The sequence below is a fragment of the Neodiprion fabricii genome, chromosome 3 (assembly GCF_021155785.1).
Source record: "Neodiprion fabricii isolate iyNeoFabr1 chromosome 3, iyNeoFabr1.1, whole genome shotgun sequence".
NCBI classification, from domain to species: Eukaryota; Metazoa; Arthropoda; class Insecta; order Hymenoptera; family Diprionidae; genus Neodiprion; species Neodiprion fabricii.
The window spans coordinates 26,927,891-26,948,573 of record NC_060241.1 but is presented as its reverse complement, the minus strand read 5'-3'; the positions used below and the strand labels follow the sequence as shown (position 1 = coordinate 26,948,573).

Here is a 20,683-nt window from a genome sequence, read left to right as displayed (position 1 = left end):
GCTATCATGTTGAAATGACGGGATTTGTTTTTGAATAATTTCAAGTCGTGGATCACTGACTCCATCCGTTCACCGTCGATTCTCAAGGATGTTGACTTGCCAATGTGAAAAACATATCCTACTATAATAAAAACATCAATTTCACATGGCCACAAAATAATAAGCACACCGAATATTGTAGAGTTACAATTTGTTCGTATACATCGAGGGAACTCTAACGAGATGGTCAGAATTCTAATCCATTCCAGTTAGTCATGAGAATCCGCACAATGTGACCGTACAAGCGTTGTATTTCTATTCTTGACCATCGATAATAGGAATGTAACGGGCAGAGTTTAGTGAATGAGAGATGAAAAAATTTCACGGCATGTCTCACTCTTCCAATTAAATACCAGAGCCGAAGCAGAAGCAATATTGTGCGTACGGTATAGGAGCTCGTCTAGCCTGCGTGTACATATAATTTACGCGTATCGAAGACGGTATGATTAATGACTAGCCTAACCCGACTCGCTCTACAACGTGCCCCGGAAATGAATGAATAAATAAATAAATAAATAAATAAACAAGTAAACGAAGAGCTACATAATCGCAGCAGTACCGCTACAAGAATCTCCCACAGTATTTAACCGACGCAGCGTATAACGCCGTTTATCCTACGGCACTGTTTGTTGCGCGGGCATATGTATGAAAGATAAATCTACACCTATACACTAATCCTCACATATTTGCAATGCTAATTGTCCCGACAGGAAGAGAGAGAGAGACAGAGAGAGAGAGAGCGGGAGAGCAAATAAAGCATAGTTATAAAATCTCGACCCCGCCCCACGTATGCATAGGCAGGCTGTTTATTGTGTATGCACTTGTCGCGGTCACTTGAGCATCTCGATTCCTGATGTCCTACAGACATCGTCGTCAAGCTGCGTTGCAGTGGGTCACAGCATGGAGCAGCCGATCAGACGCGTCTGTCTTCAACCGATAGTTTTTTCACCCCTAGCTCGATCGTTGCAGAGATACACCGATAAGTTGAGATCTGTTTCGAACACATCATTCACAGTTGGGTAGTTTTTTTTTTTCTTTCTATTAACCCTCCCATCGAGTCGTTGAAAAAGGTCACATAATTTCATTCCCTAGCTGGCGAGAAACGTGACAGCCTGCTTAACTCATCAACGTTTTTGATGGTCTGATGACGATAATGGCCCTTCCTAGTACATTATATATCGAATAGCTGCGGAGAGCATTCGTCAAATGACGTAGGTATAACCTACGTAATGTTATGCATGAAAAATACTCTGTCGTTAAGTATACCGGTTTCGAAAAACATGAGAAAAAACTATCAAGACGTTTGGTATACTAACGAGCTAACAGGTCTGTGGAAAATATTATACATAGGGTGTTCAAAATCTTCGGAAATTCAACGATTAAATGTAGACAGATATGCCTGCGTATTCTAATCGACATGCAGAAAAGACATTGTAACAAGCGAGCAAATAAAAATTCCCACAAAAAAAAATATACGCCTGTCTCGAATTTCTTTCCCCCCTCTAGAGAAGGAAAAATTAAAAACCGAAACACGGGCACTCGGTGATATTTATAATCCGTAAGCCCGTGTCATGCGGTCGCAAATCCCTTGAAAACTTTCGAAGAACGAATCCATGCCCAAGTCACGAGCGACGCGAGGTTCTGCGGCAGGACGCAACCTTTGAACGCTCTCAGGTATTTCATCCGCGTATGGCCGGACCTACAGTGGTCCAGCTGACCGCGTGAGGACGAGATGCTGCCCGAGAAAGAGGGGATTCCAAAGTCTACGGTCCAGAAGTCCGAGTCGAGGAAGGGGCCGAAGGTGTAACGGGAATCCCTACCACTCATGGCTGATCCGGTCGACGCGACGCACAGCTTCGGCGAAGAGCCATACGTAGCTTCTCCGGAACCAGAGGACAAGGGTGTGACCGTCGCGTTGCTCGGATTCATCCTGGGCTCATCGAGCGAACGAGTTGCTTGTTTGCGCAGGAGCCTGGAACTGACTGACATCGACTTCTGGAAGAGGGAATGATAGTTGCGGTGTAAATCCTGAACTACCGAAAAGCTGAATTTGGAGGATTTTCGTACTTTATTTCTGAAGGCAGGTTAGATATTGTGATCGATGGTAATGCGGAACGTAGTAAATGGAGTATGCCCGTCCGAGACAATGAATATTTATCGCCGAAATTTGTATAACGTCGACGGAAGGTATGAAAAGTATAGTCAAGCATTGGGATTTGCATGAGAAGCTCGGGACATTACGTAGCGAAATGAAAGTTATGGCTGTTCATCAAATTCTTTACGACGTACCGGATTCTTGTTTGATCGATAATTAGTATCGTCAGTACGGCAGCATTCCGCTTATCTTCGCAGTGGCTTGACAAACAATGCTAATTTAATATAATCACAACGTGGATCACGCGGGGAGTATTCAATTACGCGACGGTGTATACCTTTAATAATTAAAAATAGAATCCAGTTAGGTGCGCGTAACGGGGGAATATAATTACTGCAAATTGCACGAGTTTATTTATTATTTATGAGTATAAGAACTTGAGGCATATATTGTGTGTGCCTTTGATGTAGGTACGTAGCTATGAAATAAAACCACGGCGCGGGTGGCTGTATGAAAAAAATACAATCTTAAATCGTTTGCTGCAGCAATTTTTCTTACATTTATTTTAAACAATCTTTTATATGTCTGTGCATAGAGATCCGAATACAACAACAACGACGACGACGACGGTGACGACGAAAACACACGCCGAACAGACACATTCTTGTCATTATGAATATCACTCCAAGTCAATTGTGTACCTATCCGAATCCCTCGTCTAGACATTGAAAAAATGAAAGATAAATAAATAAATTCTAAGTAGACGGGCATTGAAATTTATTCACCGAAGAAGAATTATTAGTTTTCTTGTACCTCTGAGAGTTCATTTATGACGTTGGTATATTTATACTCAATTGGCAATCGATTCGCATGGATTTTTCGGCTCACCGTTACACATGTAATGTAATATATCAGTAAGCATTCGTACGCCAAGGATCATCGCAGTGTTCGAAAATGAAACATCTTGACAGAAAAAAATGATATAACTCGAACATTTCCCAACATTAATTAAATGTTAAACAATTTTAATATCCTACAGGATTGCATAATAAATATATATATGTATATATACAGAATGAGTAATTATCTCAAGCGGAACGGATTCGAATACATGTATATAAGCAAGTTCGCAAGCAATGAATGAGCGGTGTCATGCATATAGGGATTTTTCCACACCGTTAAGCAAGTCACGCCGTCAGGCTCCTTCTAGTTTTAAGATCGTCGTTAATTGCTCTGATTTAATTATATTGAAAAATTAAACTGCATCATAATCGTTGAATAAACCCTTGAATATTTTTCAACGAAATGATTAACTATTTAAAAGAAAAAAGAAAAAGAAAAAGAAAGTACCACTCTCGAATTAATAACCTGCATACTCGTTAGTTAATCGCAACCGTCACTTTTACAACCAATACTTGTTCCAACACGGCACGTCGTGCACAGAGGTTGCAACTAATTAAGATTGGAAAGCAGTGCAAGGTCATCTCGTCCTTGAGGCGACTCGAGAGATAGGAGGTATCAGTCGTGGCCTCAACGCTTGGCCGCCTAATCATGTCACACCAAAATGAGAGTTGCATACCTGTATATATGTATGTACATAGGTATTAGTTATACGCACACACACATACACACAAAGTAAGGATCATATGCAGATTGGAGCACACGAAATAGATTGTTCCTGCAGTGGTGCTCCTGTAACTCAATCGAGACGGGCTTGTGGATCGATTTACTTACAATTAGTGCAGTTTTTCTTTGGATCTCTTTACACTTTTTCCACGACTGATTTTCATTTCGGTTTCTTCAATTTCTCGTCCCGTCTTATTGGTCCCAATATTTCGCCGCATACGCGGTTTACCACGCCTGCCTCCGGCGTTGGGTAGTCGACTCGGCTCTAATGGAATGCGGCCACGTCGGAGAAGACGCCAAGAGATCGAGGCCTCCTCTGCAGCAGCGAGGACTCGACGGGCTACTATCGACGTCGGCACTAGGTCATCGTTCGAATCACCCCGAACGTTTCCGTACAACGTTGGCTGCACCTTGCCAAAGTGACTTCCACGTCTCCGAAACGGCCTTGCGTGTGCTTTAATCAAATTTGCGAGTGAAAATAAACCTGCCAATTAATTCCCTGCGTAACGAATGTATATTCGTAGGTTGTTCCACGATCATCTGGACTGGGTTGTGTCCAGGAACTTTCATATACCCAAAATGACAATATCAAGGCTTATTTCATCCTCGGGTTCATGTACGGCTGCTCCTGCCACCTTCACCATGTTCCGCGTTGAATCCAGACTTTGATGCATCGCATCTCTGTAGCGATGAAATTGGGTACACAGTCATGTTGTGACTATCCGCCTAACGGATCACGGTGGGAAAGTATATTATAATGCAAAAACGAAGTGAGTGCAACTCTCCAGGAGCGGTTCTTCATTCGAGTACCTTCGGGGCTGCGGAAGAGAAAACGGGTGACACGTGATATCGCAGGTGGACAGGTAGGCATGGTGTCTTGATCATATGAATAGTGCCTGTGTGTAATGCTTATAGACGCACACTGGCAGAGACTGTGACTACAAGAGAAAATTCGTACAAACTACCGGGGACGCATGCGTGCGGCAAAGATTGACACGTACGAATCTGCACCCTTCGATCGAAGTCCCTGCATGTGCGCTTAATTGGAGCCAGAGAAACACGGTTGTATCAGATGTCAGCAAGTCTCGCGAAATCTCCGGAGACCGCGCTGCGGACATGTAGGCACATACCAATCTTCCGACGAGCACCGTGATTAAGTTTCTATTGCGTGCAGTTCGTCTCATCGGCGTCGCACTGTGATAGAATTTCAGATTGCTGAGCATTGAAAGGGCAACGGATCATTTGAGCTCGGTTATGGACAATGTCAGAAACGAATATTGTATCCATTGATCTTGATATGGAATGGCAAGCTTGCTTCCGTGAACCCGGTTAATGATATCTTGCATGATTCCTTGAAACTCGCGAAAGATTTGAGATCAGTCGGTATATGTGAAATTCCAAAAATGGTGAAAATATAAATGCTGTCCCGTTCTCATTGCTTCCTAAAAATACGAGTTCTTTTTCTTTGATTACATCGAGAGAGAAAAACTCGTTGTAATTCGTATTATTTTCCTAATTGTGACACCTTGATTTGTGATACCAACTTGTAGAATAATCTGCGTCGTACCAATTTTGAAAAATTCATCTACGCTTTCGCGTTAACGATGTATAATTACATTCTTAAAAGTTATCCAATAATTGTCCAATATCTAAACCTCAATCTTCTCGTTTAATTAGCCATAAATCTTTCGAACAGTTCAAGATCATCATACCGCAAATACATAGTGAAGCCGTAGCAATTTATGCACATAGGCACATGAATACCATAAAAGCTCTGCATCAGCTGCAGGAGGAGCGTAAGAATTTTTACGAAAAGTTGAAAGTTTCGAGGACACTGTAATAACCGGGGTATTTATAATCTTTTGAATTATTTATGACGAGGATAAAATTACGACGGGCATATATAAAGGGTATTAAATTCGTATTTGGATCCCGCGCGCTGTTCACACACATATACGTATGCTGACGGGTTATCCCTGCGTTTTACGTCCGCGAATTGCCGCTTTCGGTTATAGGATTCCCCTGCGGGCTGCGGCAAAATTGAACAGCGGCGGCGGCGGTGGATTAGTCAGACACAGATTACGCTAACAAATTGCACGTTAGAGTGGAAAGATGCGCAGCTTAACTCAACTCAACTTAACTCAACGGTTGGCGTTGTTTGACGGGGCCAACGATGGTCATTGACGCGTATCGTCGACTCGGCTTGATTGCCCGCGAGGAATTTGAGAAATCGAAAACGTTGTGCCCGTAAAAAAGCCCCCAACAGACAATACGCACCGCGGAATTGTAAAACGCGACGTTGCCCATCCAGGCGGACTAACGGGGATGAAAGTTGTGCGTGCTTAGAAATTCCATCGAGAAGTTACGCAAGGATCGAGACTTTGTTCTCTTCCCCGGCGATAGTTCCATTCGCACTAAATCTACGGGCAATTCCGAAACCGTACGTGTCTGTCTAATAGAATTTTCGAGTAAAGTATCATCAGACAATCCTTCTAGCAGATCCAGTGCCTATCATCGAAGACTTGGACCTAATTACGCGAAGATCAAGATACTAACTACTGTATTATACGCCGAAGGTACGTGGTACTAGATCGACGTTTGATGCGGCTACGGGAACAGATGCATCGCATGCAGTCCCAGCGTCTAATGAGTATTGCTGCGACCTGCGGCACAAACGGGATCGAAAGGAAAAAAAGAATCAAGCCGCATCATCCTGCATTTGCAATTTACATTACAGAATGGACCGTAATCTTCAGTTCTGACTTCCTCAATTATTCAAATACGGAATTTGCGTCGATTCGTGACCGTCGATTTCCGATTTCACCTCCGTTGAATGTATGCTACGTATATATACGTATACGTGCCTGTAATACGTACGTACGCATGTATGATGCAGCGTACACGGCCGGAGACGCGAGATTTCAACGAGGGAGAGTCAACGTCCGAACGCCTCGGGACTTCTACGTCATTCGAGGTAATTTTCAATGTCTCTTTTTTGTTCCACATAGTTGTGCAGCTTCGACACGCGAAGAAGATGCTCGAGACTTTTTCGTCCTCCGTGTTGTCGCTACTTTCGTGCCAGCGCTGCCATTATACAGACTTATATGCATACTTATAATTATACAAGTGTTGAAATGCAAATTGACTGCAGGAGAATACGCATGGCGCACACGCGTAACAACAGATCATCTCTGGCACGGCCCTAAACAGCATCTACAAAGTACGATCGTTAAGGATGAATACTGCGGCTGACTTACAGCCGCGCCATAGTCACACCAAGTTTATTATTAATTGTAAGTCTGATACAAGTTTCGCGGCACTACGTTCCATTGCATCGTATTTCACGCAACTTTAGCTTCCTGCAATAACCAGCGGAAGTGTAATCATAATAATTAAAGTTATAAAAACGTGAACGATATAATGTATACCTGCAACGCGTGTTAGATTATCAGTTTAAAATTCATTTCACGATCCTTTCATTCATTTTTTCAAAAACTCCTCGTCAAGCGTTATTTATACCTTGAACGTAGCATTTTTAAATTTCGTCCGAATCCCTACAGTTTAAATAATATAATTTCTAGTTCAACTCGGCATAGCTTGAAAGACATGAAAGTCATTATCAAAATTCGGAATTGTATAACGCTTTTGGTCTGAAGATCACGACCTAATGTTGGATTAGAAAAGTCGGTTGAACTAGAATGGCTGATTCGCGCCGGGAGGTGAGTAATTTTGAATAAGTAATACTACATGTATATACATAGGAATGAATTGCCTGTAATTACGACGCCGTAGAAATGTTTCACGAAAACTCGGACCTCGTGGAAGATTTTTTTGGCATATCGTATGCAAGCGAAAAGGATGTTGGGATTAAGGTATGGTAATTACACGCTCATAGAAGAAAGATGAGAGAGGAAGATAGAGGGGAAGAAACGAGAGCTACGCACCTACTTACGTGATTGAAAGAGATCTTTTAAATTCAGTAACTAACGGACACGAGTGCAGCTATTCGAGTACGTTGGCCTGCTGCTAACGCGTATAATGTAATACCAAGTACTTCAAGCGTTGATAATTAATGCAAATCTTTAACAAAAACTTTACGCTACCTACATATCTTCTTAGCTCCAATAATTCACCGTAGGCGTAACGTACTTACGGCTACAATTGTTGATATAATTATGCATGTGATGTCGACGCAATAACTTTGCGATATTTTCAAATTTTAGATAATCGAGTTTCACGGGATTTCCATAGTTCCAACAAACTGTTACACTTATAATTTCACATTTTCAGCGAACTAATAATCGTTATTCTCACCTCTACGTACGTTACGTCGTACGTATGTATAATTATTACCCGTATCTTTCGCGGGAAATCTCGATGGATTGTGCTAATTAAGCAAGTAGGTGCTCGTTTTCTGCAGTGAAAGATGATTCCACGAACCGCTGGCCGGTGCGAAACGCATTTCGAAATTCAGAACTCTTCAGCAGCAGTTGATACACCGAGGTGAACCATTTTTTTAAATAATTCGTCATACCGGCGTTCTTATTCGAAAAAATGTTACATTTGAATAGAGAAACGGATCCAGAAACACATATGTAATTTCCGCTTGTTCGTCACAGTTGTTATTTAACACTGTACATCTCGGAAAGAAAATGGACATACTTGAGAATTTCGTGTATGACTTAAAACGTAGATTGAGCAATTTGAAAATGACAAGTCAATACGTTCACTCGATCGGATGGTACGACCCTTCAAAGAACGTTATTCAGTTCGATAGATCAACGTCACTCGCCATCTCAAAACTTTCTACACACTTTCAATCACTAGTTCAGACTGGTAATACTGGCATATGGGAAAAAAAATGTTGGCCGTTCATGGTTGTAACATATATAACACGTGGCTGTGGTATTAGCGTATATTTCAGTTGCGGAATAATGCGAGCGCGTATGTATAATAACGTTGAGGTAATCATTAAAATTACATAACGAGCCAGGATTGAGAAACCTCGAACCGAATATAACAGCTGATATTAAAATAAACTGCTTTACTTGCGTAGCCGAAAACAAATATAGCTACTTAATTTCGTCATCGAATGTCAGCGGGCTGTCTTCTTTGGTTTCAAATTATAAGATTGCAGAATTGTGGACGATGGAGGTAAGACTACATCCGTAAATGTTGCAATAAAGGTACATGCATTCAACACGCACATCAAAAAAGGGTAAAATTATTGAGGGATCATTTACTTGAGCGATAGTAAACACACATCGTTTGCTTTGATTTACGACCAAAGTAACTTCCTCCCGAGGATCCAAAGATAAAATCATAAATTATGTGCCCATAATTGGGTACATCAGACTAGACGACGTCCGGATGATAACTGAAAAAATTCCAAGCTCTCGCCACGAGCCTATAGTATATAATCCATATAAACGCGGCACGTTTTTAATATTCAATAAAATCTTGTCACGCCTGTTCGTCGTCGATCGTACTAAAAACTGGCGGAGAAGACATGGAGGAAGTTACGTAAAAACCATTGGCATGTATCACGGAGTCCCTCGTGCAATAGGATAATTTCAATACTTCATCGATATTACGGAGGAAATGATAATCGATCCGAGGGTGTATTACAGGACTTTCTCGACAATCGTTAATCGGCGGAGAAATTTCATTTCTTTAAACGTTCGAAAGGAAAAAGAAGCAACACTCGTTAATTACCTGCAGTTTTATGTCCGGTAGTATCAGCATGGCGAGTGCAGAGAAACGTGATTGCGCGATTCAATTGCGATCAATCGAATATTTATCCGTCCGTTGACGTCCTCTGTTACAGGCGCACCTTCGACACGTCTCTGACGTCACTCACGCACCACACACGCACTTCGCCATCAGGATTACAAAACGACGACGGTCACGGCTGAGCAGAGACCGATCATAGTGATCTCGTCCGTTTCTGATGCGCTCTCACAATTCACAATAGAACAAACGTGCAATTTTAAAATTGCGGAACCCGTATGTAAAACCAAGAAGTGTGACCCTTTCAGATCCTCAAACGCAACTGCCTATCTTACCTCACCAAAGGTGTTCAGATATTCTCGACATCCGGAGAAGAGAAATATGGATCACGGTCCATCGGTCGGTGAAGAACTGACCAATGTGACGGATGAGTTGGCTGGCGCAAAAAGAGTAACGAGTCTCGAGGAAAACTTTCGAATTTTGCGGAGGAGAAGAAGAAGAAGTGTGAGAAGAAGAAACCCGCGCGTTTCTGCAGCACACAGTTATCAAGGGGTGTTCACAACGGTGCCACTTTTTCGTCACTCACTGATTCGGCAGGCATCCTACTAACACGAACGTTCGGTGACACTTTCCGCTATTGAATTGCGGAGAAAAGCACTCGATACGAACTGCTGGTACGACCGGTAGCTTGAGTTACACCTGTGGTCTGAGTCCTGGGAGTTCACCGATGGCAGCCGGGCACACCGGCCGAGCGAAAGAAGAGGAAAGAGGCTCTCTTCCGCAAGTGGGGGGATAGCCAGAACCACTACCGTGTCCACATATACACACCTGTGCATGCGTTCATCCAACGCCCTCTTAAATACACGTACACATCTACATGCACTCACATCCAGCCATGTGAGCCGGCGGATGCTAAACGCACACAACCCAAGTTAGTTACAGGTACGTGAGAGTACGAACTCTACCTCTGGATGTATTCTACAACCTTTCACCAGTCTTGTGTACATAGTATTTTATTCCTTTCTCTCTCCTTTTCTATTCTCTCGCCCTTCTCATCGTTTGCTCCACCGTTTTATCAGCATCCCCTATAGAGGAACAGAATTTTCTTCACAGTTCTCGTAAAACGGATCGAGCTACTATCTTCATCGCATGTTGTTGGAACGGTTATAAATAGCGATTAAACAGCGTGTGAATCTCAAGCAGCGATTAATGTGCTAATTAAATGATCAGAGCGTGAGGAATAATGTCGTAGAGTCATTCGGGGAACGACAAATTCATTTTGTGGATGGGTGTTGACGGCAAAAAAGTTTACTTTGCCGATGGAGTCGGCGATACAGACGGCGCTTTCTATCCAATAAGCGATCAACGTAATTTGAGCATCGATTAACTCGCTGTATCAGTTCATGAACAATTTAAATGGTAATGGATGTCGTTCAACGCGCCCATGCGCCTGTAACCTCCACTCATGGCTCGCAACGTCTACGGTGATTCTATGCGTTTCATTAATACTTGGCCATACGAATGATGTATAATCATAATTGATGTTAAATTAATAGCAATTACAACCGTCGGGTATACTGCATGATTCGGTGTAAACGATTTCATACAATTTACGGAGATCTGACACGCGAACGTTTCAAATGGGTGCGTCGTGGCATATATCCTGAGGTGTGAGATAAAAATTCTTAAACCGTGAGTCAAAATTCCTCCACGGTATAAAATTTTTTCGAAGAAGTTTAATGGATATCGATATTTACTTCTACGTTATAGCAGGAAATAGCCAATGGGATAATACGGAAGAATAGAAGGATGAAAAACTGCCGCAGCGAATCGCTGAAAGTTTTTTGTGATTTGTGATGCGTGAGCCGGAAAAATAAAATTGTACTTAAAGGGGAATAAACGTTGTAACAACGAGTTGAGTGCCTCGCCACGCCATCCGCTTGTACAGTTTTGCAGAATTGTTGACTTACGAAGACAAGAAGAAGACAAGCACCTTGGGAAGGAAGTGCCTTGAACCTGACAAGAAGCCAAGCATTAAAACCACGCGTTCTCGTATAATGATAAACATTTCCGCTTTTGTAACCTCGAAGAACCGTGTGCTGTAAGGTATGTAGTGCATGTACCTGCAGCACATCCGTGCGTGGCTTTATTTTTCATACACCGCAAATACTATCAACCCGCCTCTAAGCACCAACGCTGACTACCTACACTGCACTTACGCGACTAATGGGCCGAGCAGAGATCGATACGATATGAACCAGATATTCCTGTCCGCCATGTAGGTACAGCGAGATCAAAGAATAAAAAGGGTGATATTCGCACTTCGGAATTGATAGCGATGTAATCGCTAATTGATCAATCAAGAATTTAATGAGTGTTGAAAATACCTTTTGCATTGTATACTCGTTGCGCGGAAGGATCCGTTCCCCGATAATTGCACCGCATCGAACAGGAATACGAAAGTCGATTTGACGAGGAAGTCCAACCGTCAACTGGTATTATTTATTGACGCAATACGACGTTATAAAAACACCCGTTTTGCGCATCTAGAGTTCCGCATTGCTTTCCCCGGTAAACGTACAGGTGATTCACGTTAGGGTACACCTCTCCACATAACCTGCGTACACACATGCACGAAACGAAGAATACCTTCACGTCGGGTATGAATGCCTACAAGGCTGTACAACCCACTCCGCGAGATCAAAGATTCTGATAAGTTCATTAATTTTATTTTAGCGCCTGCCCTGCGGGACGTCCAGCCCAAGAAGCTTATAAAAGTAACGTGCACCGTTTTCAAAACTCGTATGTTTGATCATCGCAGCAAGAAATCGGCGATGCCTGTTAGGCTTAGGATTTACAAGTCCGTTTTTACTTTTAGAAAGCCTTATTTTGCAAACAAGAAATCTGATTTTCCATCGAAATTGATGCTTTCACAACCACTCGAATCAACGTCAAAAGGGAGAGTACGATTCCTACGCAATCGTAGATTCGATCTGTGACTACTTTTTGCATAACTTATACCTGCATCATTAGACTGACATATTTTAAGATATTGGCACAGCTAAAATCGTCTTCGGTTTGGAATATGCTGGTCCAGTAAAACTAACGAAGAAATTCTTCCCGGCAACTTTGACGAGTTTTTTCACTTGATCACCCTGGGACGACGCCAGATATTTCCTTATCAGCCTGAGCAAACAAAAGGCTTGAAATGTGAGCTTATAAAATTTCGTAAGAAGAGAATCTCGTCCTCTTTTCCTCCAGATCCCCTCGACAAACGTGTATAAACAGTTTCTCACGAATTTCTATTTCGTTGATGTATCATATGCGTTTCCGTTTGGCACGGTCGTTGCGCAAGAGTCGAAAGACCTTGTAGATCTAATCGCATGCTAATTACGGTCGCGAATCGTGAAAAAAAGGGAAAACTTTATTCAAGCGTATCTAGCCGAGGGACTGACTATACCTAAAATACGTCGTCACGCGTGACGCACCACTGAATATCCACCAACTATACGACGAAATACGCTGGACAAGGTCTAAGCTCTCTGTCTTTAAAATTTGTGGTAATGAACGCACGGTAAGTTGAAAAGGGTTTGATTGCCCCCTAGTGAAATGACCGACAGATCTCGTCAAACTTTATAACAACAATACACCGAGCCGTGTTGGGTCGTGAAAAGAACTACAACGGATTTCGGAACATTGGCAGGGCTGCTGTCCATTTATTTTTATTACTCCCTGCGCAAGGGCGAAGAGAAAGCCCTAAGACCGTACCAACTGAACCGTGCAAAGGTCCAACGGAAGCAAAGAGTTATCGTACTTCGAGCATACATTGTACTCTACGCGGTACGTGAGTCATTATGATTCACTTCAGGTGCCTCCGGTGCAGAGAGGTGGTGATGAAGGATAATAACCTTGCCTTACCCTTCGTTCATTGTCATTTTTCAAGCTACTGCGGACCGATAATTCATACGAGATATCGAACGCACATAATAAGACTTTATGTATCGCATCATCGTTTTTTTTTTTTTATATAACACAGCGGTTCCCGAGTTGAATAAATTGTATTGGTTATCGAATTACGATCGATCATGTGAAACGTGTTATTATTCGTTACGTGAAAACAAGAACCTTGCACGTATAATCTTGCCTTGCTGCTAAAGAAAACTCACGGGGAATAAGGAAAAAAGAAACGGGTTGCAATGAGTAATCACGGCTGTGATAAAGTGAAAAAGTGGAGAACACGGCGAGCGTTGCTCGCCAATTGCATCCCTAGCCCCGAGGGCTTCTCAACCCTTTCATTTTTGATCTCTCCTACCTACAGTCTGCGGTGCCATCCATCCGGTTTCAGCGTCATAGGATCTGAACCGGAAATCAACCGTTTCCTTTGACGTTGCTATCGATACGTATACACGATGAATTTAAAATGACGCTTAACTTAACATGCTGCACGGGGAGTTCAGTCATGCACGTGCAGTTTAATTGGGAGTTCCCGATCGATTTCCGCCACGCCGACAAGCAAATGCACTCCCTGCTAAAGTTTTCAACACTGCAGTTGCAAACTGCCGTTTCCCACCCACTATTCCGAATGAATTTAGCACTTTTATGAATTCCTAATCACAGCAGGACTTGCGGAAATTTCAAAACCGAAAATCCTTCTGCCCTGACTCTGTCTGCAGTAGCTCGAAATGAAAGGGTTGTGATATGTTATTGGAAAAGGTAGTACAGGTAGTTACAGACAAAGGTTGTAAGTATACGAAATACGCTGAGCACATAATAGAATATCTCCGCGGTTGTAAAGATAGCGCACGGTAACCTGCACGTAAAGGTAAATACATAAACTCGTGCGTCGTGTATTACAAACGTGTACGTGTGTGGGTGAGCCCTGTAACCCAGAGTGCCTACTAAATATGCTCGTGTGCACGAAATGATGCACCGTGAACTCGTCTCGTAATGTCAGGATCAAAAATCTAAAGAAAAGAGCTGCGTCTGGGACCCGAAGTAAAAAAAAGCGTCCAGTGCGATTCAGCGGAACAGATTTACCGGCAGTTAGGGAATATCGAGTCATTTGGGAGATCGTTAAAGCATCGATCTTGCACCGTGATGGAATTTATGCTGAGATGGTTACTGTAGGGATGGTCACGTAAAGTTCCATTTAATCTTTTCAATTTTTAGGCACAAGCATTGCAGTGCATTGCAGACTCTTTGTACCCGTCAAACAAGAGTCGAATTTTCAATGTCAAGTTCGGGGAAAACCGTAAGCCAAGCATAACAACCGGAAGCTCCTTGTCTGGGTTCCACCTGTCGGCGTGACGTCACGTCCCCTTGGACCGTCGATGGTTCAGTATTAACGGCAGGTAGTTCCTTCGACCCGTCATAGGCGCACCCACACCTCGGGTTCCATAAATAATTGGTACCTACTGTAAACCATGCATCGGCAGGTATTCGTTGGACAGAGAGGACCGTCAAGTATTTGCGAATTCCGTTCGGGATTGAAAATAAGCCTATCAATCTCCAACTTTGCACTGTCCCCAGTGAATATTCATAAAAATAAAAATAAATTCCTAACAGTATTTATACCTGCAGACGAAAAGATGAAGGTAAATACCTGAAAAGGTAGGTGAAACAATGAAAGGTAGAATCGAAGCCGTGAAGATGATATCGGCTGCAAGTTTTGTCGCTTTCACTTTGTCAAGATAGTCAAGTTCCGTTAACATTTTGAAGCTTCAACTTTCGTGTATTGCGGATTTTGTCGAATAGAAGTCCGGTATAAGTACTAAATAACTGTAGGACCAAAGTTTTGGCGTGTTCTACTCACGAGCTGCGAAATAGCAAGATCCGATCGAAGTATCGTGACCAAGGAAGCCATTTTTGCGTGGGCATAATAACTTCCACAAGGTTTCGACCGGAGCAAGATCCAATTAGCAGCAACAAGATTAGGATTAATCGTGAGATAATTTCGATAGTTAGCGAAAAACTGGACTGATAGAAACAATCGGACTTTTGTGAACAACTATCCCACTCGGAGAATGGTAAATTGAAGTAAAGTACGTTTTCGATGAAGCAAGCTGAGAAGTAAAATGACACTTGAAGAAGTGGCCTACGAACATCAAAAGAGAAGTTGTTGAGAAACGCGCCCAGAAGAATTGTGGAAACTGAACCACTTTAACCATTGTTCGCGAGAGGCGGATTCTCCTCGGAGAAACACAAGCGCGTCTCGACCCTTGGCTATACCCGTATGCATGTATTATATAGCCATTTTTATGTGCACTTGGATGTATACCGTGTACCTGGAGAGCAGAGAGGAACAGACACCCATTATAGCCACCCATTTTCACGTCTGCAGCCTCTTCTCACGCTCGAACTCTTTTGAAAGCGAGGTCGTTCTGGTTTTCACATTCTATACTAGTTCTATCTTTCGTTTAATTTAATATATACTATCGCCATTTCCGTGCGTGATTTTGACCATGCGTATTCTAATGCCGTTAATTTCCAAGATTGGACTAAATGAATTTTGATAACGTATTTCGCCGTTAAGTTCTACAAGCATAACTAGCAACACGGTACAAAACTTTTGTCGTCCTGATCTTGATGGAATTTAGATATTTCACTTTGCATTTTGGAGTTTGTCCTTTAATGTTACACATTAGCGTTAACACAGATATATTACTAACAATAAGTGTGTGTAAGTTGGTAGTCGGCATGGCCTCATTAACACGCAACGGCAACAACTGAACAAACGGTATTCACATTTGATCAACTGTTTATACACGCGTAAAAATGACTTTCGTGCATTTTTTTTACCTCAGTTGTACTCTGAATTGCGATGCAGAGCTGATGGTGTATGTAACTATGTACATGCATACCTGTACACTACGCGTGGCACGGAGACTCTGGGGTAATTGCATAAGCGTTACGTAAAACCGTGTAAATAGACACAGGGACAAAACCCCAGAGGAGCCACAACTACAACGAACTTTGCCGTGGTAATTTAGAGTCCCAACAATCGACGTATCTCTCATTCTGCGACTCAATTGACTCGATATGAGTTCGCGGAAAAATCCGTACACCTTCACTCTTGTACCCTTTCATATGTATTTGTATTAAATCTCTGCAGTCTAACTTATTATTTTTATTCATTATTATTATTATTATTAGTTAATGAAAAAAATTAATCAAACATCGACCGTGCATTGCAGTGATTGAAATTGGAGTAGAACTTGGGATACGACTTACTGTTTTGAGAAGATTTAATCTTAGTAATAGTCGATCTCTACGACGTTGATTGGATTTCTTGTGTTTATACATATGCTATGACTTGCTGCTGATACTTGTGAATTTTTTTCTGTACTTCTATTAGCTGTTTATATGTAATAGACGCCTATCATCCAGCACAATTAAAGAGCCAAGTTCTGCAAGTTGGACTATACTGAATCGGAATTGTATTGTTCTTTTGATAGCATACTAATATTAAACATTTTAACAACGCCGGGTAAAGGCCAATCAAATTTTGATAAGCGTAATGTAATTGATCAAGGTGAATACATCGCGAATGTACTCAGGGTCTTCGCGGTATAACGGCAATCGTAATTGTATAGAATGAATTCAAGTTTTGATGGTTGAACCTTGCCGAATGATACATCAATGCCACGTCTAGGCATTCTTGGTATGAATCTGGATTCACCGTAGATAACCGGAAAACGTATACAGGTGATCAGCAATTGCTGCTGCTGACGGAATTGTTTTTAACTGACGTCAACGAAGCGTCAACATTCACGTAAACAACTGCCCACTGTCCCGCAATTATACCTACATACACAACTCTAGCAGCTCACCTCGATACATATAATAGTAATTTTTTGAATAATCATTCATTCTCGTATTCAATTCCTTGTAACAGCATATCGTTGAATTATTATGTAACGTAATTGTAAATAATTTATCGCGAGGTTTTGAATTTGCGTAATCGTATACAACCACTTAATTCGTAAGCAATATTTTTCTTTTCATATGTAACGATGATAAGAGGAATTTTACTTGGAAATTTCATCGTCACAGTCGTCATAGTACCTAGATTTATATGCGCATCAATTTATCAAAGTATACTAAGTTTCGAGACGATTTATGATTCACTGTTGTCAAGAAATTACGAATATCTTCTGGAATTCATGATCATGCTCACAAAAATTAACCTGACCGGTAGACTCTTAGCAATTGGATCTGCTTGTGAGTAACCGACTATGTTCACACTATTGGTATGCTGGGTGTTTTGTAGCTTAACGAATAACATTCGATGTAGTCGTCAGATGGAGCTCCAGTGAAACGATAGAATAACAATTCATCACAAAATAGCGATTTCCATTCATTTATTTCAAATTAAATTCACTATCTTGACTCAATCAGGACAATGTCGTAGGCATCGTTAGCACGTATTAGTTTAGCACGTGAAAGCAGCCAATTCCAGCTTGAAAACTTAAGTCGCACTATCCAAGCAGAGTTTATTACAGGTTCCATTGACATTATGAAATTACGTAGCTAACGGAAAATTTTTATTGATCAGTAGTATGTGTGTGATGTGAAAAACTTACCCGGATGAACTTGGGCTTGTAACCATCGTCGTCGATGTCTCCAGATACTATGGGGATATTCATTATGTTCTCATTATACCATCGATGACCAAGCGGCGAACCTGAGTAGGTCACAAGTGGAAGGCGGTCACCACTCGTTGAACCAAGACGAAAAAATATTTTGAAACAAATCGGTCGTTGGTTTGCGGCACTTGTAAACACCGCACAGAAATACCAAAATTCGATTCAATCACTCGGCCCGAAGTGTTACCAAATGCAAATGCAAATGCCTGGAGTGTCGTGAATATGCAAGTATGCTGCAGAGACGCCCAGCTGCTACATTTGTCCGTTAAATTCACCCCAATTTAATCAAAATTTATTCAAGAAAAAGGGCTGCAGTATCGCGGTTGAAAAAACGAACCCGAACTTGTTTACCTGCTGCACACCACGCAGTGTTTCGACACTCAATATCGTCGCGTTGCTCCTTGCATGACATTTATCATCATCTTTATCGTCAACTCCCCCCTTTTGCCGGATTCGAATTTTTTTATTCCTTATAATGCGTATCCAAAACGTTATCACACTAGTTTTACACGCCAATAGGGTTTACGCAAGACACGTTTTTTATCCGTTCACCTCTTCACTCACTGTACTCTATTCACTTCTCTCGTTATATTATCCACGATTCTAAGCCGTATAATCGCCCGGTATTACACTCGCACCCCCGTCAAAATTCGTGGCCAGACTGCGCGCCGCTCGGCCACCGAACTGGCAGACTCTCGAAACTGTGAATTTTCCCTTGAATCGGTATCGTTTCTCCCTCAAATCAACCGTAGCGCAATGTCACCGTCCAGGTCGAGGCTGTCGGCGGCTCGAATGTTTGTGGGTGAGTGTAGTAAGCGTTGTGCCCAACTGAAGTTGGTACGTCACGCAGCAGACGACCGGGGAGTCCGGTGTGTTGGTGTACTATCTTTGTGACGTCACCACAGAATGTCAGCGGCAGGTAGAACGCCGACTGTATAGTACCTTACCACTCGGCTCGGCTGCACAGGTACGATAAATACCACTATAAACCGGCGAGGAGGCACGGAGTATAGCGTTTCGAACACACGCGGCCGCGGTTTGAATCCCAACGGCAAAACGGGCGCCGCTTTAGCCGCGTCGCCTCGCCTTGCGGTTGTCGTGGGTGGAGGAAAGATATTATTCGTCGGTTTACTAGAAACCCTAGAAACCGGCTTATACCGAAGTCCACACTCCTCTAAAGCCTACCGGAGATTCGAATCTCCTACTCCGTAGTGGAACGGAGTCCTCCTTATCTGCCACCGCCGCCGTGATAACTTTTTAAAAGCCCGAGTAACCGTCAAGCACTGGACGGGTCCTCATTGAAATCCTTGAGATAATCGTCGGGTCGAAAGGTTTCTGTTTTTCCTCAGGGATGAGGTTCGGACTCGCGTTTCATTTTGGACTACTGCGAGTTTATAGTCACCGGTGGAATTCGGCTACTGGTCCACCAGCTGACCGTGACGGACTCGAACGGATTAAACTTGTTTGAGTAACTATGACATTGTTACCGATATGCAATTCTAATTTCGAGGCGTTCTAATTCAACCATTAATGAGGGAATGTTTGTTCTTCTACGAAGATATCCTGCGTATAACAACTTTAGCTTCAGACTTTGGATTGGTGCGCTTATTCTAACATATATGGTACTGCGGCACGGAGAATAGTCTCAGACGGCTACGCTTTTAATCACCGCACTTAGACTGCTCTGTACTCATGTAGAACCGGTGATCTCGACATTTATGAAGATAAGCAATTCCTGCTCTCAACACGTAGATTCGTCCGCCTATAAGATGAGGATTAAAACGACCTTAGTATCTCGAGAAAATGAATAGTCTGTGTAGTCATCTGGAATTTTTCTGTTAAATAATTACGTTCATGCCACGTACGCTTGATCTCGTGTTAAATAAAATGCCAATTCACTGGGGGAATCGCCTTCGCGAAGAAACTAATCTACTGAATTCTTACAAACATTTTCCATGCTTTTTAATGAACACTCAAAAGTTGCAAGTTTAGTTGATCTGGTAGTATCGACGAACAAATGCACTATTGACATGTTATTGCATTGCAATGCGAACAATTCACTTGAGTGAGGTAAAAATGACTCACTGAAATAGCAGTCGATGCGATGTGTTATCCCTGAAAATATATGTACAACGTATCGCCGGTGAAACTCGTGTTCGCCTCACAAACGAGTTCGTCCGACTGGCAAAGCGGGAAGGATGCAAAAAAAAAAAAATTAAAATAAAACGAAAAGCTTTTTTCTTATGTGAAACACACTTCAGAAACTTTCGCAAAACATTTTCCTGGCATCTGCCGAGAATCAGCTGTATTAAAAAATAATTCACACTTGTACCTCTGAAACATGTAAGCCGGTTACGTTCATGCGCAAGCCATATTCTAGACCAAAGCCTGACCATAAAAGTGAAGAAACTTAAAATGAAATCAATTATAAACGTTATGGCAAGTAACCGTTTAGACTATGATCACTTACTGTGTACACCTTACACATCAACCCGATAACGGCAAAAGTAAGTGTTTTCCCGCCGACTGGAGACTGTTTTGTACCAGC

At 42.2% G+C, this 20,683-nt stretch overlaps 1 protein-coding gene across 2 annotated transcripts in view; it reads right to left on the bottom strand.

Annotated features, from left to right (window-relative positions):
* Positions 1 to 18,922, bottom strand: part of LOC124179166 (rhophilin-2) — a 50,543-nt gene extending 31,621 nt beyond the window's left edge. The window contains exon 1 of one of the 2 annotated variants that reach the window (XM_046563341.1): positions 18,073 to 18,922. In XM_046563341.1, coding sequence (XP_046419297.1) covers positions 18,073 to 18,135 — 63 coding nt within the window. In that variant the 5' untranslated portion in view covers positions 18,136 to 18,922. Of the gene's footprint in view, positions 1 to 9,475; positions 9,581 to 18,072 lie in introns of those variants that run through there. The other variant, XM_046563342.1, reaches the window with a different exon arrangement.
* Between the last annotated feature and the right edge of the window lie 1,761 nt (positions 18,923 to 20,683).